The 10513-nt window shown below is 61.3% G+C and overlaps 2 protein-coding genes and 1 long non-coding RNA gene across 5 annotated transcripts in view; 1 reads left to right on the top strand and 2 right to left on the bottom strand.

The window, feature by feature from the left end:
* Positions 1 to 3500, bottom strand: part of LOC139080017 (uncharacterized) — a 47005-nt gene extending 43505 nt beyond the window's left edge. Inside the window, exon 1 of the long non-coding RNA XR_011534131.1 lies at positions 3405 to 3500. This is a non-coding gene — a long non-coding RNA (uncharacterized lncRNA). The remainder of the gene's footprint in view (positions 1 to 3404) is intronic.
* LYPLA2 (lysophospholipase 2) lies at positions 523 to 5487 on the top strand. The gene is made up of 10 exons (XM_070598141.1): positions 523 to 1086; positions 2545 to 2648; positions 2923 to 2954; positions 3090 to 3155; positions 3640 to 3687; positions 3777 to 3847; positions 3989 to 4062; positions 4157 to 4258; positions 4362 to 4535; positions 4623 to 5487. The coding sequence occupies exons 1-10, from the start codon at positions 963 to 965 to the stop codon at positions 4671 to 4673; spliced, it is 846 nt and encodes a 281-aa protein (XP_070454242.1). The 5' UTR covers positions 523 to 962; the 3' UTR covers positions 4674 to 5487.
* Positions 5488 to 5539: 52 nt separating this feature from the next.
* GALE (UDP-galactose-4-epimerase) lies at positions 5540 to 10277 on the bottom strand. 3 transcript variants are annotated; one of them, XM_070598113.1, is made up of 12 exons: positions 10163 to 10248; positions 9741 to 9863; positions 8307 to 8432; positions 8029 to 8144; positions 7831 to 7944; positions 7393 to 7569; positions 7003 to 7116; positions 6837 to 6903; positions 6648 to 6733; positions 6454 to 6531; positions 6101 to 6215; positions 5540 to 5931 (listed from the first exon to the last, which is right to left on the bottom strand). In XM_070598113.1, exons 3-12 carry the CDS (start codon positions 8425 to 8427, stop codon positions 5873 to 5875), a joined length of 1047 nt encoding a protein of 348 aa, XP_070454214.1. In that variant the 5' UTR covers positions 8428 to 8432; positions 9741 to 9863; positions 10163 to 10248; the 3' UTR covers positions 5540 to 5872. The 3 variants fall into 3 exon arrangements, with proteins under 3 accessions (XP_070454214.1, XP_008518983.1, XP_008518982.1); XM_008520761.2 differs by having other exon boundaries at positions 9802 to 9863; XM_008520760.2 differs by lacking the exon at positions 9741 to 9863 and having other exon boundaries at positions 10163 to 10277.
* Between the last annotated feature and the right edge of the window lie 236 nt (positions 10278 to 10513).

The following is a 10513-nucleotide window of genomic DNA, read 5'->3' as shown; positions in this document are numbered from 1 at the left end:
TTTAGTTCAAAGAAAAACTAGTGTAGGTTACCCTGGGAGAACGCGTCCTCAGCCGCTGAGGGATGAGTATGACTCACATCCTGTTTGCATTTGCCTACATGTTTTCTCCAGGACAGGGGCCTTCAACTCAGTTTGCTTCCCCTTCCAGCCTTTCTGTGGACCCCATTTCCACTTTTCCAGGGCAGCAAGCAACAAAGGGTGACTGAGTGGTGACCAAATGAAGTCATTTTTGTTTTTAACACCTGGATCTCATCAGCGGCGTTACTTTGTGCACTGCCTGCATGGCGTTCTTTGGGAGGGCAGAGCTAAGACGACACTGCCAATGCCTGTCCAGCTGTCCTGATATGGCCTCTGTTATTTCCCTAGGGTCCTTTGTAGAGTCATTTACGCCTCACGCTGTGACTTTACAGTGTATACAGCATTTCCACGCGACCTCATTTGAGCCTAACAGCAGAGCTGTGAAGTAGGCAGGGTGGTTATTATCACCATTTTGTAGTCAGGCAGTAGGTGCAGAGAGGCCGTGTTACAGCGTAATCCTGAGACTGCTGTTTACTTCCCCTCCCTGAGCCTGTTTTCTCATCCTTAAAATAAGACTGGAGAACTAGATGGTCTCTAAGTGTCTTTTCAGTTCAGTGTATGATCCATCTGTGATCCTGGAATAGGGCATGAAAGCCAGTGGTGGGTACCCAAGACTGATGAAGTGCGGCGCATGGGGATGGCAAGGTGGGAAACTGTGCCAGTGCGAGGAATGCCTCCCCTTCCGGACAGGCTTCCTCCAGGAGCCTGACGGGTGCTGCTGGCGCGTGGGAGTCACACACGCGCTGCCTAGATTCCGCAGGTGACCCGTGTCTTAATTACGGGCATGGGCCCCACCGTATCCAACATGGCAGCTCCTAGCTGGAGAATCCCCGACGCCCACTTCCGGGTTCCGTACCGCTGGCCAGGCTACTTCCGGCAGCGCGATGGCTGGGTTCCCGGGACTCGAACGGAAGTTCCGGCGGGGGCGGCGGAGGGGGAAGAGTGTGTGTCTGTGCCGGAGAAAGAGGAGAATCGCCGGAGAGGTTTCGAAACCCCCAGGGAGTGGAGGTACCCTGCTCCGGGACCAGCAGGTGGAGGGAGGGCACTAGGAGGCGAGCGGACCACCGCGGGGGGCTTGGCGCATGGGGAGGGGGAACCGCGACTGCGAGGGATGGGGGTGGGGAGTGAGGTACGAAGAGGCGCTGGCCAGTCCGGGGGACTTTGCGGGTAGAGAGGGGCAAGAAAGGGGAGTGATGCGAGGGAAGTCAGGGTCGGAAGTGGAAGATCCCGTTGTGGGGCGGGGGCTCCCAGGGTGAAAGATAGAATGCACCTTTGTGAGCAGGAGCGGGTCTTGAGTCAGGATAGAAAATGTCACTGTGGGGAGGGGGCGACCCTTGGTTAAAAGAGAAGTTCCCATTGTGGGGAGTGGCAGACTCTGGATCAGGGTGGACGTTTTTACTGTGGGAAGGGAGACCCCAGGTCACGGGGGAAGGCACCCCTCGGAGATGAGGGATCCTGGAGTGAGAGGTGGAAGTCCCCAGTGGAGAAGGAAGGGAACCCCAGCTTAGGAGGAAAGGTGCACTCCCCTGTGAGAAGAGGGACCCTAGGGTCAGAGGTGAGAGGTCACACTGTGGAGAGGTGCACTTCTGGGTCAGAGATGGAAGGTTGAAAGCCTGTTGAGGGGGTGGGAGGGATGGGCACCACTGAGAAGGGTAGGCACTTAGGGGCCGGCAGCAAAGCTTGTGGGGAGTTTGGAGGATGCTAGGGGTGGGAGGAGCCAGCCGGCCTGACATTCTTTTGTGTGATTGGGAGTCCCAGAGTGTAGTCAGGTGGGGGACCTGTTTGGGGTCAGTGGGCAGCAGCAGCAGCAGGTAGCCCCATTCAGGGGGGTGTGGGGCACCAGTGAAGAGGTGGGTCGTGGATGGGAGTCCATGTGCCTCCTGGGAACATGGGCAGCCCCCAGGGGCTCTGAGAATAGCTGGAAGTGCTGTGATGGGGCTGGATGGGAGGCAGGGTGGAGAAAACGTGTGTGGGGCGGGGGGGTAGGGGCTGGAAGCATTGTCACCGGCATTTTTCTCCCCTTCGTTTCTCAGCAGGGCTGGGAGTTGGGGAGGAGGGGGACCCAGGGGCTCTAGAGAAGGGGGATGATTGGAGATCAGGGAGGAGGCAGTTACCTGCTGGGGACTGTTAGGTGTGGGGAAGGCAGCAGGGGCTGTCCTGGCTCCTCTGCCCACTGCCCCTAAGCCCTGCCTCTGCCCATCTCCAGCAAGCTCAGGCTGTGCAGGGGGCCAGAACCAGGGCCACTAGGGTGGCTGCCTCTGCTCGTCAGCCCTGGAATGGAGGCAACTTCCTTCCCGCGCTGGCCCGGGACTTCCTGCCTGCCTTTTGTTTGTGCTCAGGATAGAACCCGGGGTGCTGTGGGGGGCTGACGGCCTAGGTGGGCCCTGGGTTTAAGGCTCTGCCCCTGTGTCAGGAGTCTGTCTCCTGCCTGGTCTTGCTCTTGACTGCTGCCCTGGCTTTGCACAGGCCCCAGCCGTGGAGCCTTGCAGTGTATGTGTGGTAACACCATGTCTGTGCCCCTGCTCACTGATGCTGCCACTGTGTCTGGAGCTGAGCGGGAAACGGCCGCGGTAAGTGTCCTCTCCTCCTAGCCTGGCTCCCAGGCCAGCTGGGGGACTGGCTGGAGGGGGCGTGGGAAAAATGGAAGTGGCAGTGATGAGAAGGGAGCATCCTGAAGCCAGGAGGCGGTGGCGGGGGAGGGGGGCTGTTAATAACCTGTTGGGCCTGTTACCTCGGTTCCCCTCAGGTCCTTGGGGGTGGGGAAGGGGTGGCCAGAAGTTGGAGGACAGAGTGGGAGTGACTCCTGCCCTCTTCCTCATCTCCCCATCTCTGCTCCTTTCTCAGGTTATTTTTTTACATGGACTTGGAGACACAGGGTGAGTGAGCTGGGGAGGGATGTTCCTCGGGCAGGTGCGGAGGGGCCCAGTGGGCAGGGCTGGAGAGGCCTGCGCCCTCCCTTTCTCCCTCTCCCCCTCTCCACAGCCGTGCCTTTTCTCCCTTACCTCCTACAGGCACAGCTGGGCTGACGCCCTCTCCACCATCCGGCTCCCTCACGTCAAGTACATCTGTCCCCATGCGTGAGTGTCACCCCAGCAAGGGAGGGGCTGAGGATGGGGATCAGCTGGGGGGTGGTCCTGTAGTCCCAGGCCTATTCTCTCCTGCCAGCTGCATCCTGGGGCCTGGGCCCAGGGCAGTCAGAAGTGCCATTTTCAGCCTTCCCTCCTGTAGAGCCCTCAGGAATGAGGTCCCCCCACCCAGCCCCAGGCCTCCTAGACCTGAGGCCGCCTAGAACCAGGACCTCCTGTGCCCCTTCCCCAAGCACTCACCAACTGAGCTGGAACCCCGTCACACCCAAGTGTTGGGCTCTGCTTCTCCATCGCTACTGCTGATGCCCCAACCACAGCCTCCAGCCCCACGTGGCAAGTTGCCTGGCAACACCTTAAACACAGGCCCTGCCTGTTGGGAGGGGCCCCAGGGGCTGCCCTGCGCCCTCTCAGGCTCTCTGCTGTGGCTTTCTCATCCCTCCTGAGCATGATGGCCCTTCTTGCTCTCTCTCCGCAGGCCTCGGATCCCTGTGACACTGAACATGAAGATGGTGATGCCCTCCTGGTGAGTTTCAGGAGGGGGATGGGAGCTGAGGGAGCTACAGGAGGCTGGCCAGGGTCTTCCAGTAGCTGCTAATGCCTCTGCTTCCCCAGGTTTGACCTGATGGGGCTGAGTCCAGATGCCCCAGAGGACGAGGCTGGCATCAAGAAGGCAGCAGAGAACAGTAAGGCCCCAGCCCCTCCTCAGCATCCTCCCTCTCCCCCTCGGTTCCCCAGGAAAGTGCTGGGCAGTACCTCTGTCTGGCTCCCTTCCCTGGGCCCTTCCAGCAGCTTTGCCCCCACCTAGTCTTGCCCCCTCCCCCCAGTCAAGGCCTTGATTGAGCACGAGATGAAGAATGGGATCCCTGCCAATCGTATTGTCCTGGGAGGCTTTTCACAGGTGAGAGGAGAGAGAGGGGGGTGAGGGGTGAGGGGTAGGGGGTGGTAGGTGAGCTGCTGAGCCCTCATGACCTCTCCTTCTCTCTTCCCTCCAGGGTGGGGCCCTGTCCCTCTACACGGCCCTCACCTGCCCCCACCCTCTGGCTGGCATTGTGGCATTGAGCTGTTGGCTGCCTCTGCACCGGGCCTTCCCCCAGGTGAGTGTCTCCACGACCCTCCTCCTGCCCGTTGAGTCTCCCTGTGGCTTGGGGATTGTGCTGAAGCACTGGCTTTGCCCTCTGAGTCCTGTCTGGCACACAGGCAGCCAACGGCAGTGCCAAGGACCTGGCCATCCTTCAGTGCCATGGGGAGCTGGACCCCATGGTTCCTGTACGATTTGGGGCCCTGACGGCTGAAAAACTCCGGTCCGTTGTCACACCCGCCAGGGTCCAATTCAAGACTTACCCAGGTGTCATGCACAGCTCCTGTCCTCAGGTCAGTGGTGTGGGGCCCCTTCCCACTCCCACCCCTCGCCCTCCTCCCTCCAGCCAGGAGCCTCTCACAGTCCCCCCTCATTCCCAGGAGATGGCAGCCGTGAAGGAGTTTCTCGAGAAGCTGCTGCCTCCTGTCTAACCAGAGTTGCTGGCCCCCAGCACAGTCCCTCACCTCATGGGGGACCCAGCACGTGCGGCACCATCTTGGATCTGAGCCGGTCGAGCCCGTCCCCACCCTCCCTGACCGTCCTCTTCCCATGGGCCTCTGGAGCAGGCAGGCCGAGGCCTGGCCAGGCCTTCCTTCCTGGCCTCAGTCACCAGGCTGTCTGCCGCCGTGGGTGGGCTGCTTTCTTATCCCATTTCCCTGGAGGTGGGCCACCCTGGCAGCAGTATTGAGGGGCTGTAGGCAGCGGGAGAAAGGGGCCCAGCCGCTGACCCACTCACTCAGGACCTCACTCACTAGCCCCGCTTTGGGCCCCCTCCTGTGACCTCAGGGTTTGGCCCATGGGGCCCTCCTAGGCCCCACCTACCACCCCCACCCCAACTGATTCTGCCCAGATAATCGTGTGTCTCTCCTGCCTCCACTCCAGCTGCTTCTCAATCATGAATGTGTCCATGGCCCCGGGCCCCCTAGCTGCTGTGGGCTCCCTGCCTGGGCAGGAGTGTTGGTGAGGGGGCGGAGTCCTTCGAGGGGGCCTTCCCTCAGCCATTTCTGACTTGGGGCTGGGCCCTGCCTCCCCATTCCCCTCCTCCCCTGTGGGCCTGGAGCCTGCAGGGCTGCACTGAGGCTCAAGGTCTCCCCCGGCTGTCTCACCCCCACGCTGTCCCCACTCGAGGGCCAGGGGGTGGTGGGGGAGGAGTTGTGTCTCGTCTTCTGTCTCCATGTGGTTTTGGGTGTTTTTCTTGTTGTGTCCTGGATTCCGATAAAATTAAAGAAATTGCTTCAACTCTCAGGCATGGCTGCTTCTGTCTGAGGGATAGAGAGTGACCACATGCAAGAATCTGTCCCAGTGTAAGAAAACTTTTTATTTTAAATACTTTGGAAAACTTCTTCATAGCAGTATAAATTAGCGCCTGGGAGGAGGGTGTTTTGTTTCAAGGCCCTGCCTCCCCATCTTGTTCTTGGAGATCCTGATGGGTTCCCAGACTCTGAAAGAGAAGAGTTAGAGACCCCCGACTCCAGGTCACTGGGGCCCTTGGCCTCATGCCTGGTGGGCTGAGCGGGCCCAGCTGGGGTTTGAGGTAGCAGAGCCTCTGAGACCCCTGGGTTCCTGCCCGAGGCTGGAGAGCAGGCAGTTGTTTCTCTTTTCCTTTCCTGGACCACGGCAGGGGAAGGTCTCAGGCCTGCGCGCCAAAGCCTGAAGGGTTCTGCTTCTGCCAGCGCCAGAGATCTTCACCTGTGACGGGGTGAGATGTGTGGTCAGGGTCCACACTGGAATGCAGGGCCTGCACCACCTCAGGCAGCCCAGGGTGGGCATGCCCAGACCCAGTCAGCTCCTTCTTAGCCCCTAACTCTCCCAGGGGTCAGGCCAGCACCCAGGGTCAGGGGCTGCGGCTAGCACTCACACATCCTGTCCAGCCCTAAGGCTGCTGTCCAGCCCAGCTCCTTGAGGGCCAGGCTGGGGTTGGCATAACAGGCAGCCACATCACCTTCCCGCCGTGCCACCACCTTGTACGGGATCTGCAAGAGAAGGGGCAGTCGTAGCTTAGCTGAGCTGGCCCCGGCTTCACCCACCCAGCTGCTGACCAGCCCCTCGAGAAATGCAGGTGCAGAGCAGGGTCTCGCTCGCAGGCACCCAGTGCCAAGGCGGGCTGAGTAGATGGGGCAGTGCTGGGGTGCGCATCTTGGAGGCTAGTGGGAGGGGCCCAGGTCTGCTGCACTGAGAGTTGGGTGGGAGTGGGGTAAACAGCAGGCCTACCTTCTTCCCAGAAGCCTTCTCCATAGCCTGGACCATCTGCAGCACTGAATAGCCCGTGCCGGTGCCCAGGTTGTAGATCTGCCCAGCAGAGGTAAATAGAGATTGTGGAGGGGCTGGACTCACTCCCCCTCTGGGCCCCATTTGCCCAGGACTCCATCTTCCTCTCTCCCCTCCATTCTCCCTTCTCTCCCTACCCGGCAGCCACACTGCTCCTTCAGCTTCCTCAAGGCCGCGATGTGGCCCTTGGCCAGATCCACGACGTGGATATAATCCCGGACACCTGCAGAGGAGGAAGTGGTTGGGTGGGAGGGCTCAGTATAGTCTGTTCCACCTCAGTCTTCCTCCTGGCTCTCACTCTTCGGTCCTCCTGGTCCTGGGCTCACCTGTGCCATCCTCTGTGTCATAGTCGTTGCCAAAGACATTCAGTGCCTCCCGTCGCCCTATCGCCACCTGGGGTGGAGGTCAGGTCAGCTCTTCCCAGGCCCTTGACACCAGCTAGCTGTACCCCGTCAACCCTAGGGCCGCCCCCTCCTTCCCCTTCTCCCTTACCTGCGAGACATAGGGCATGAGGTTGTTGGGGATGCCCTGGGGATCTTCGCCGATGCAGCCGGAGGCGTGGGCGCCTATGGGGTTGAAATAGCGCAGCAGCACTGCATTCCAGGCCTGTGGGACACAGGTCACATGGATGGGGGCCCAGGCGGTGTGAGCCAGCTGAATCCTGAGCCCTTTCCCCCACCCCCTGCCTGTTCTCTATCTCTAGAAAGGAGCAGAGGATCAGGCCCTCCCCCTAGTGCTGTGACCTTGGGCAAGTCACCGCTGCTTCCCAAGCCCTAGCTTCCTCCTTGCTGGGAGTTGCTCAGGATCCCGTCCTCAGGCTCATGGGGAAGCCATGAGGAGTCCGTGCGCGGAGCCCAGGCTGGGTCAAGGTGGGGCCCTCACCTTGTCTGCCTGGCACAGGTCCCGGATCATTTCCTCAATGAAGAACTTGGACTTGCCATAGGGGTTGGTACAGCCACCCGTGGGGTGGGCCTCGTCCAGGGGCAGGTACTGAGGGTTCCCGTACACGGTGGCTGAGCTGCTGAACACCAGGTTCTTCACCCCGTGGGCCCTCATGGTCTGGCCATGGAAGGAGGTGTCAGTGGCCTCTGCCCCACACGTTATTCCCACCCGCTTCCTCCTTCACAGGTGGGTGAGGCTGAGGTATGGGCACTCCCATGTACAGATGGGGAGACTGAGGCTGAGAGGCAAAAACACGTGTGTCTAAGATGATACAGCCTGGGCCCTGTCTCACTGTTGCCCCAGGCCCCTAACCATTGTGTCTGGCACTGCCCACCTGGTGAGAGGCCCTCCCACTGTCTGTGTCCTTGCCCGTCTCACCTCTAAAAGCTGGATGGTTCCTGTCAGGTTAACTCTGTAATAATCCAGAGGCTTCTGCACTGACTCGCCCACAGCTTTGAGCCCCGCAAAGTGGATGACTGCCATAAAGCTGTGCTGCAGGGGCAAAGCCGGGGTCAGAGGTTGCTTTACAGGCCTTGACCCTTGGCAGTGCCCGCTGCCTGCCTGCCAAGCACCCACCTTCTTGAAGAGACGCTGTAGGGCTGCCTGGTCCAAGATGTCCATCTCCTCAAACTCCACAGAGCGGCCTGTCAGCTCCTGCACCCGCCGCAGGCTCTCAGGCATGGAGCCCTCTCCTGGTTGAGCACGTGGAGGCCATCGACATCAGAGGAGCTGGGGTCCTGGGTTCCCAAGAGACTAGCCGGACACCACCCCCCCTCCCCCCAAAGGTGGAGGTGGAAGCCAGGGTTTTCCTTCCATCCTCTCCAGAAGCCCCAGCCCCCTGCCCTTGTGCTTACCACGGATGGCATTACAGAAGTTGTCGATGACCACAGGCAAATAGCCCGCCTCCAGCAGCTCCAGCACTGTGTGGCTGCCGATGTAGCCCGCCCCGCCTGTTACCAGCACCTTCTCTGCCATCGCACCTGACCCAGGACACAGAGTCTCAGAGGTGGCTGAGGCTGCCTGCTAAGGGCCTCCTTCTAACTGGAGTCTGGCCTCTGGAGGGAGGCAGTGGTGTGTCCTAGTTAACAGGGTGGCTCTGGAGTCAGGCCTGGTCCAAGTCCGGATACCACCACTTCCTGGCCTTAGGCCTTGCAGAGCCCTTATCCTCTCTTGGCCTCAGTTTCGATCTCTTAAGACGGAGCTTATAATTGTACAAATGTCTGGTAGTTTCAGGGTTCCATGAGGTGATTTTAAAGGCCTGCCACATGGTACAGGTGGCGTGCCTGACTCACAGGCACCCTGTTGTCTAGACCCAGTTGACACGGGGCTGGGAATATGGAAGCTGAGGCTCGGCGCTGCCTTCCCCAAGGTGTCTGGGGACTGGACAGTCCTGGGCGGATGGAAAGAGGGCAGCAGCACTGAGAATCCAAGAGCCCGGGAAGGGGCTCTGTCTGCTCAGACTCGGGCTTCTCAGTTCCTCCGCCATCACTAGGTGTAGACTGGCTCTTGGCTCAGTGACTAATACCTCCTGCTCTAGGCAGCCCCCTGACTCCCTCTCCCTCAAGGGGAGCTGGGAGGAAGCAAGAAAGTCATCCGATGATCTCAGGTTGGCGTGCTTTGCCAGGCAGGCTGAGCCCAGCTCCGGGGCACAGCACTGCAGTCCTGGAGTGGGCCACACCCCACCCCACCCCGGGGCAGCCAGGCTGGCTCAGCCTCTGCTCATGCCAGGGCCAGACGGGTCACTCCCAGCTTGGAGCTGAGGATCCCACCCAACTCTAGGCGGCACTGAGCCAGGCGGTGTAGACGTGGCTTTCGCCCCAACTCCACTGCCAGGTGTGCAACTCTGCCCTGAACAAACTCTGAGGGCAGAGCAGGGAGGAAGCCCCAGACACTGAGGCCTTTCATTCGGCCTGGCCTGCAGCCTCCTTCCTCCTGGCTGCCTCAATCCCCTTCTGGGCACACCCTGCTCCAATCCACTTGACTGAGTGCCCGCTGCGTGCCAGGCTCTGTACCACGCACTTTTGCATTATTTTCTTGAATTCCCCCAACATCCAGACAAGAAAGGTATTATTACTGGCACTTCACAGAGAATGATACTAAGGTCAGGGAGGTGAAGTCATTTGCCTGAGGTCACCCAGCTAGTGTTAGTTGGGCTAGAATCTGGATCTCCAGGCTCACAGCTCGGCCTCTCACCCCAAGCAGTTCGCCCTTCCCCCCACTGCTTCCTGCTGGACTCTGCTCCCGACGCCGAAGCCGCCCCCACCCCCTCCCCGCCGAGCTCCACGCACAGTGCGGACCCCCGGGAAGTGGTCGCGGAGAGGCCCTGGGAGGCAAGAAGGCAGGTGAGACCTGTCTCGCCTCGGACCGGCGGGGAGACCTCGATCAGCTGTCGCCTCCTCAGTTTTCCCGGTCTGTATAATGGAGGGGAGAAGGTCTGGGTCGTGAGCGCTCGAGCGTGCCGGGCCTCGGGCTGGAATCGGGGCCGTGGCTCCGCGGGGGCTGAGCTAGGAGTCCCCAGGCCGGGAATGAATGAACCCGGCCGCCCCAGCCAAGGCAGCGGGTGCTGGGAGCTGGGACGAGCGGGGCGGGCACGCCCGCCCTGGGGGAACTCTGCCCAGAACGCGGCCCGGAGCCCTGAAACTCTCCCTCGCCCCCGGCGGACCACCCGGCCCCTCGCGAGCCCGCCCAGCCCCCCATTCGCCTCCAGAACCTGATCGGGACCGCGCGCCCCAAGATGCCTCCAGCGGCGCCGCCTCCCGCGCCCCGCGTCTGGGTCCCTTTAAGAGCCGACGGCCCACCTTGGCCCCGCCCCCTCCACGCCCCCAAGGAAACGTGTCACTCAGGAGACGGCACTACGGGGCGCCGGGCGGACAAACGGCGCTGCGGCTGCGAAGCGCCTCCGCGGCGCGCTCCCGCAGCGGGCAGGAGCGAGCGGGACAGTCCTGGCTGCGCGACTGGCGGGCGGAAAGCGGCCGGGACCTGGGGCCCGAGAGCAGGGCGGCGGAGGTCCGCGGCCTGTTCGGCGCCCGGCTGCCCGACGACCCCGGACCCCGTCCACCCA

Source organism: Equus przewalskii, chromosome 2, assembly GCF_037783145.1.
Source record: "Equus przewalskii isolate Varuska chromosome 2, EquPr2, whole genome shotgun sequence".
NCBI classification, from domain to species: Eukaryota; Metazoa; Chordata; class Mammalia; order Perissodactyla; family Equidae; genus Equus; species Equus przewalskii.
This window is presented reverse-complemented; position numbering and strand designations above follow the sequence as displayed.

Bases quoted from the DNA above. Each gene is read 5' to 3' on its own strand.
- LYPLA2 (XM_070598141.1), top strand. From the start codon at position 963: ATGGCTGGGTTCCCGGGACTCGAACGGAAGTTCCGGCGGGGGCGGCGG. The intron at 4,063-4,156 runs GTGAGAGGAGAG...TCTTCCCTCCAG, and splicing joins TCCTGGGAGGCTTTTCACAG to GGTGGGGCCCTGTCCCTCTA. The intron at 4,259-4,361 runs GTGAGTGTCTCC...TCTGGCACACAG, and splicing joins TGCACCGGGCCTTCCCCCAG to GCAGCCAACGGCAGTGCCAA.
- GALE (XM_008520760.2), bottom strand. From the start codon at position 8,427: ATGGCAGAGAAGGTGCTGGTAACAGGCGGGGCGGGCTACATCGGCAGC. The intron at 7,945-8,028 runs GTGGGTGCTTGG...TTGCCCCTGCAG, and splicing joins TACAGCGTCTCTTCAAGAAG to CACAGCTTTATGGCAGTCAT. The intron at 7,117-7,392 runs GTGAGGGCCCCA...TGTGTCCCACAG, and splicing joins ACCTGTGCCAGGCAGACAAG to GCCTGGAATGCAGTGCTGCT.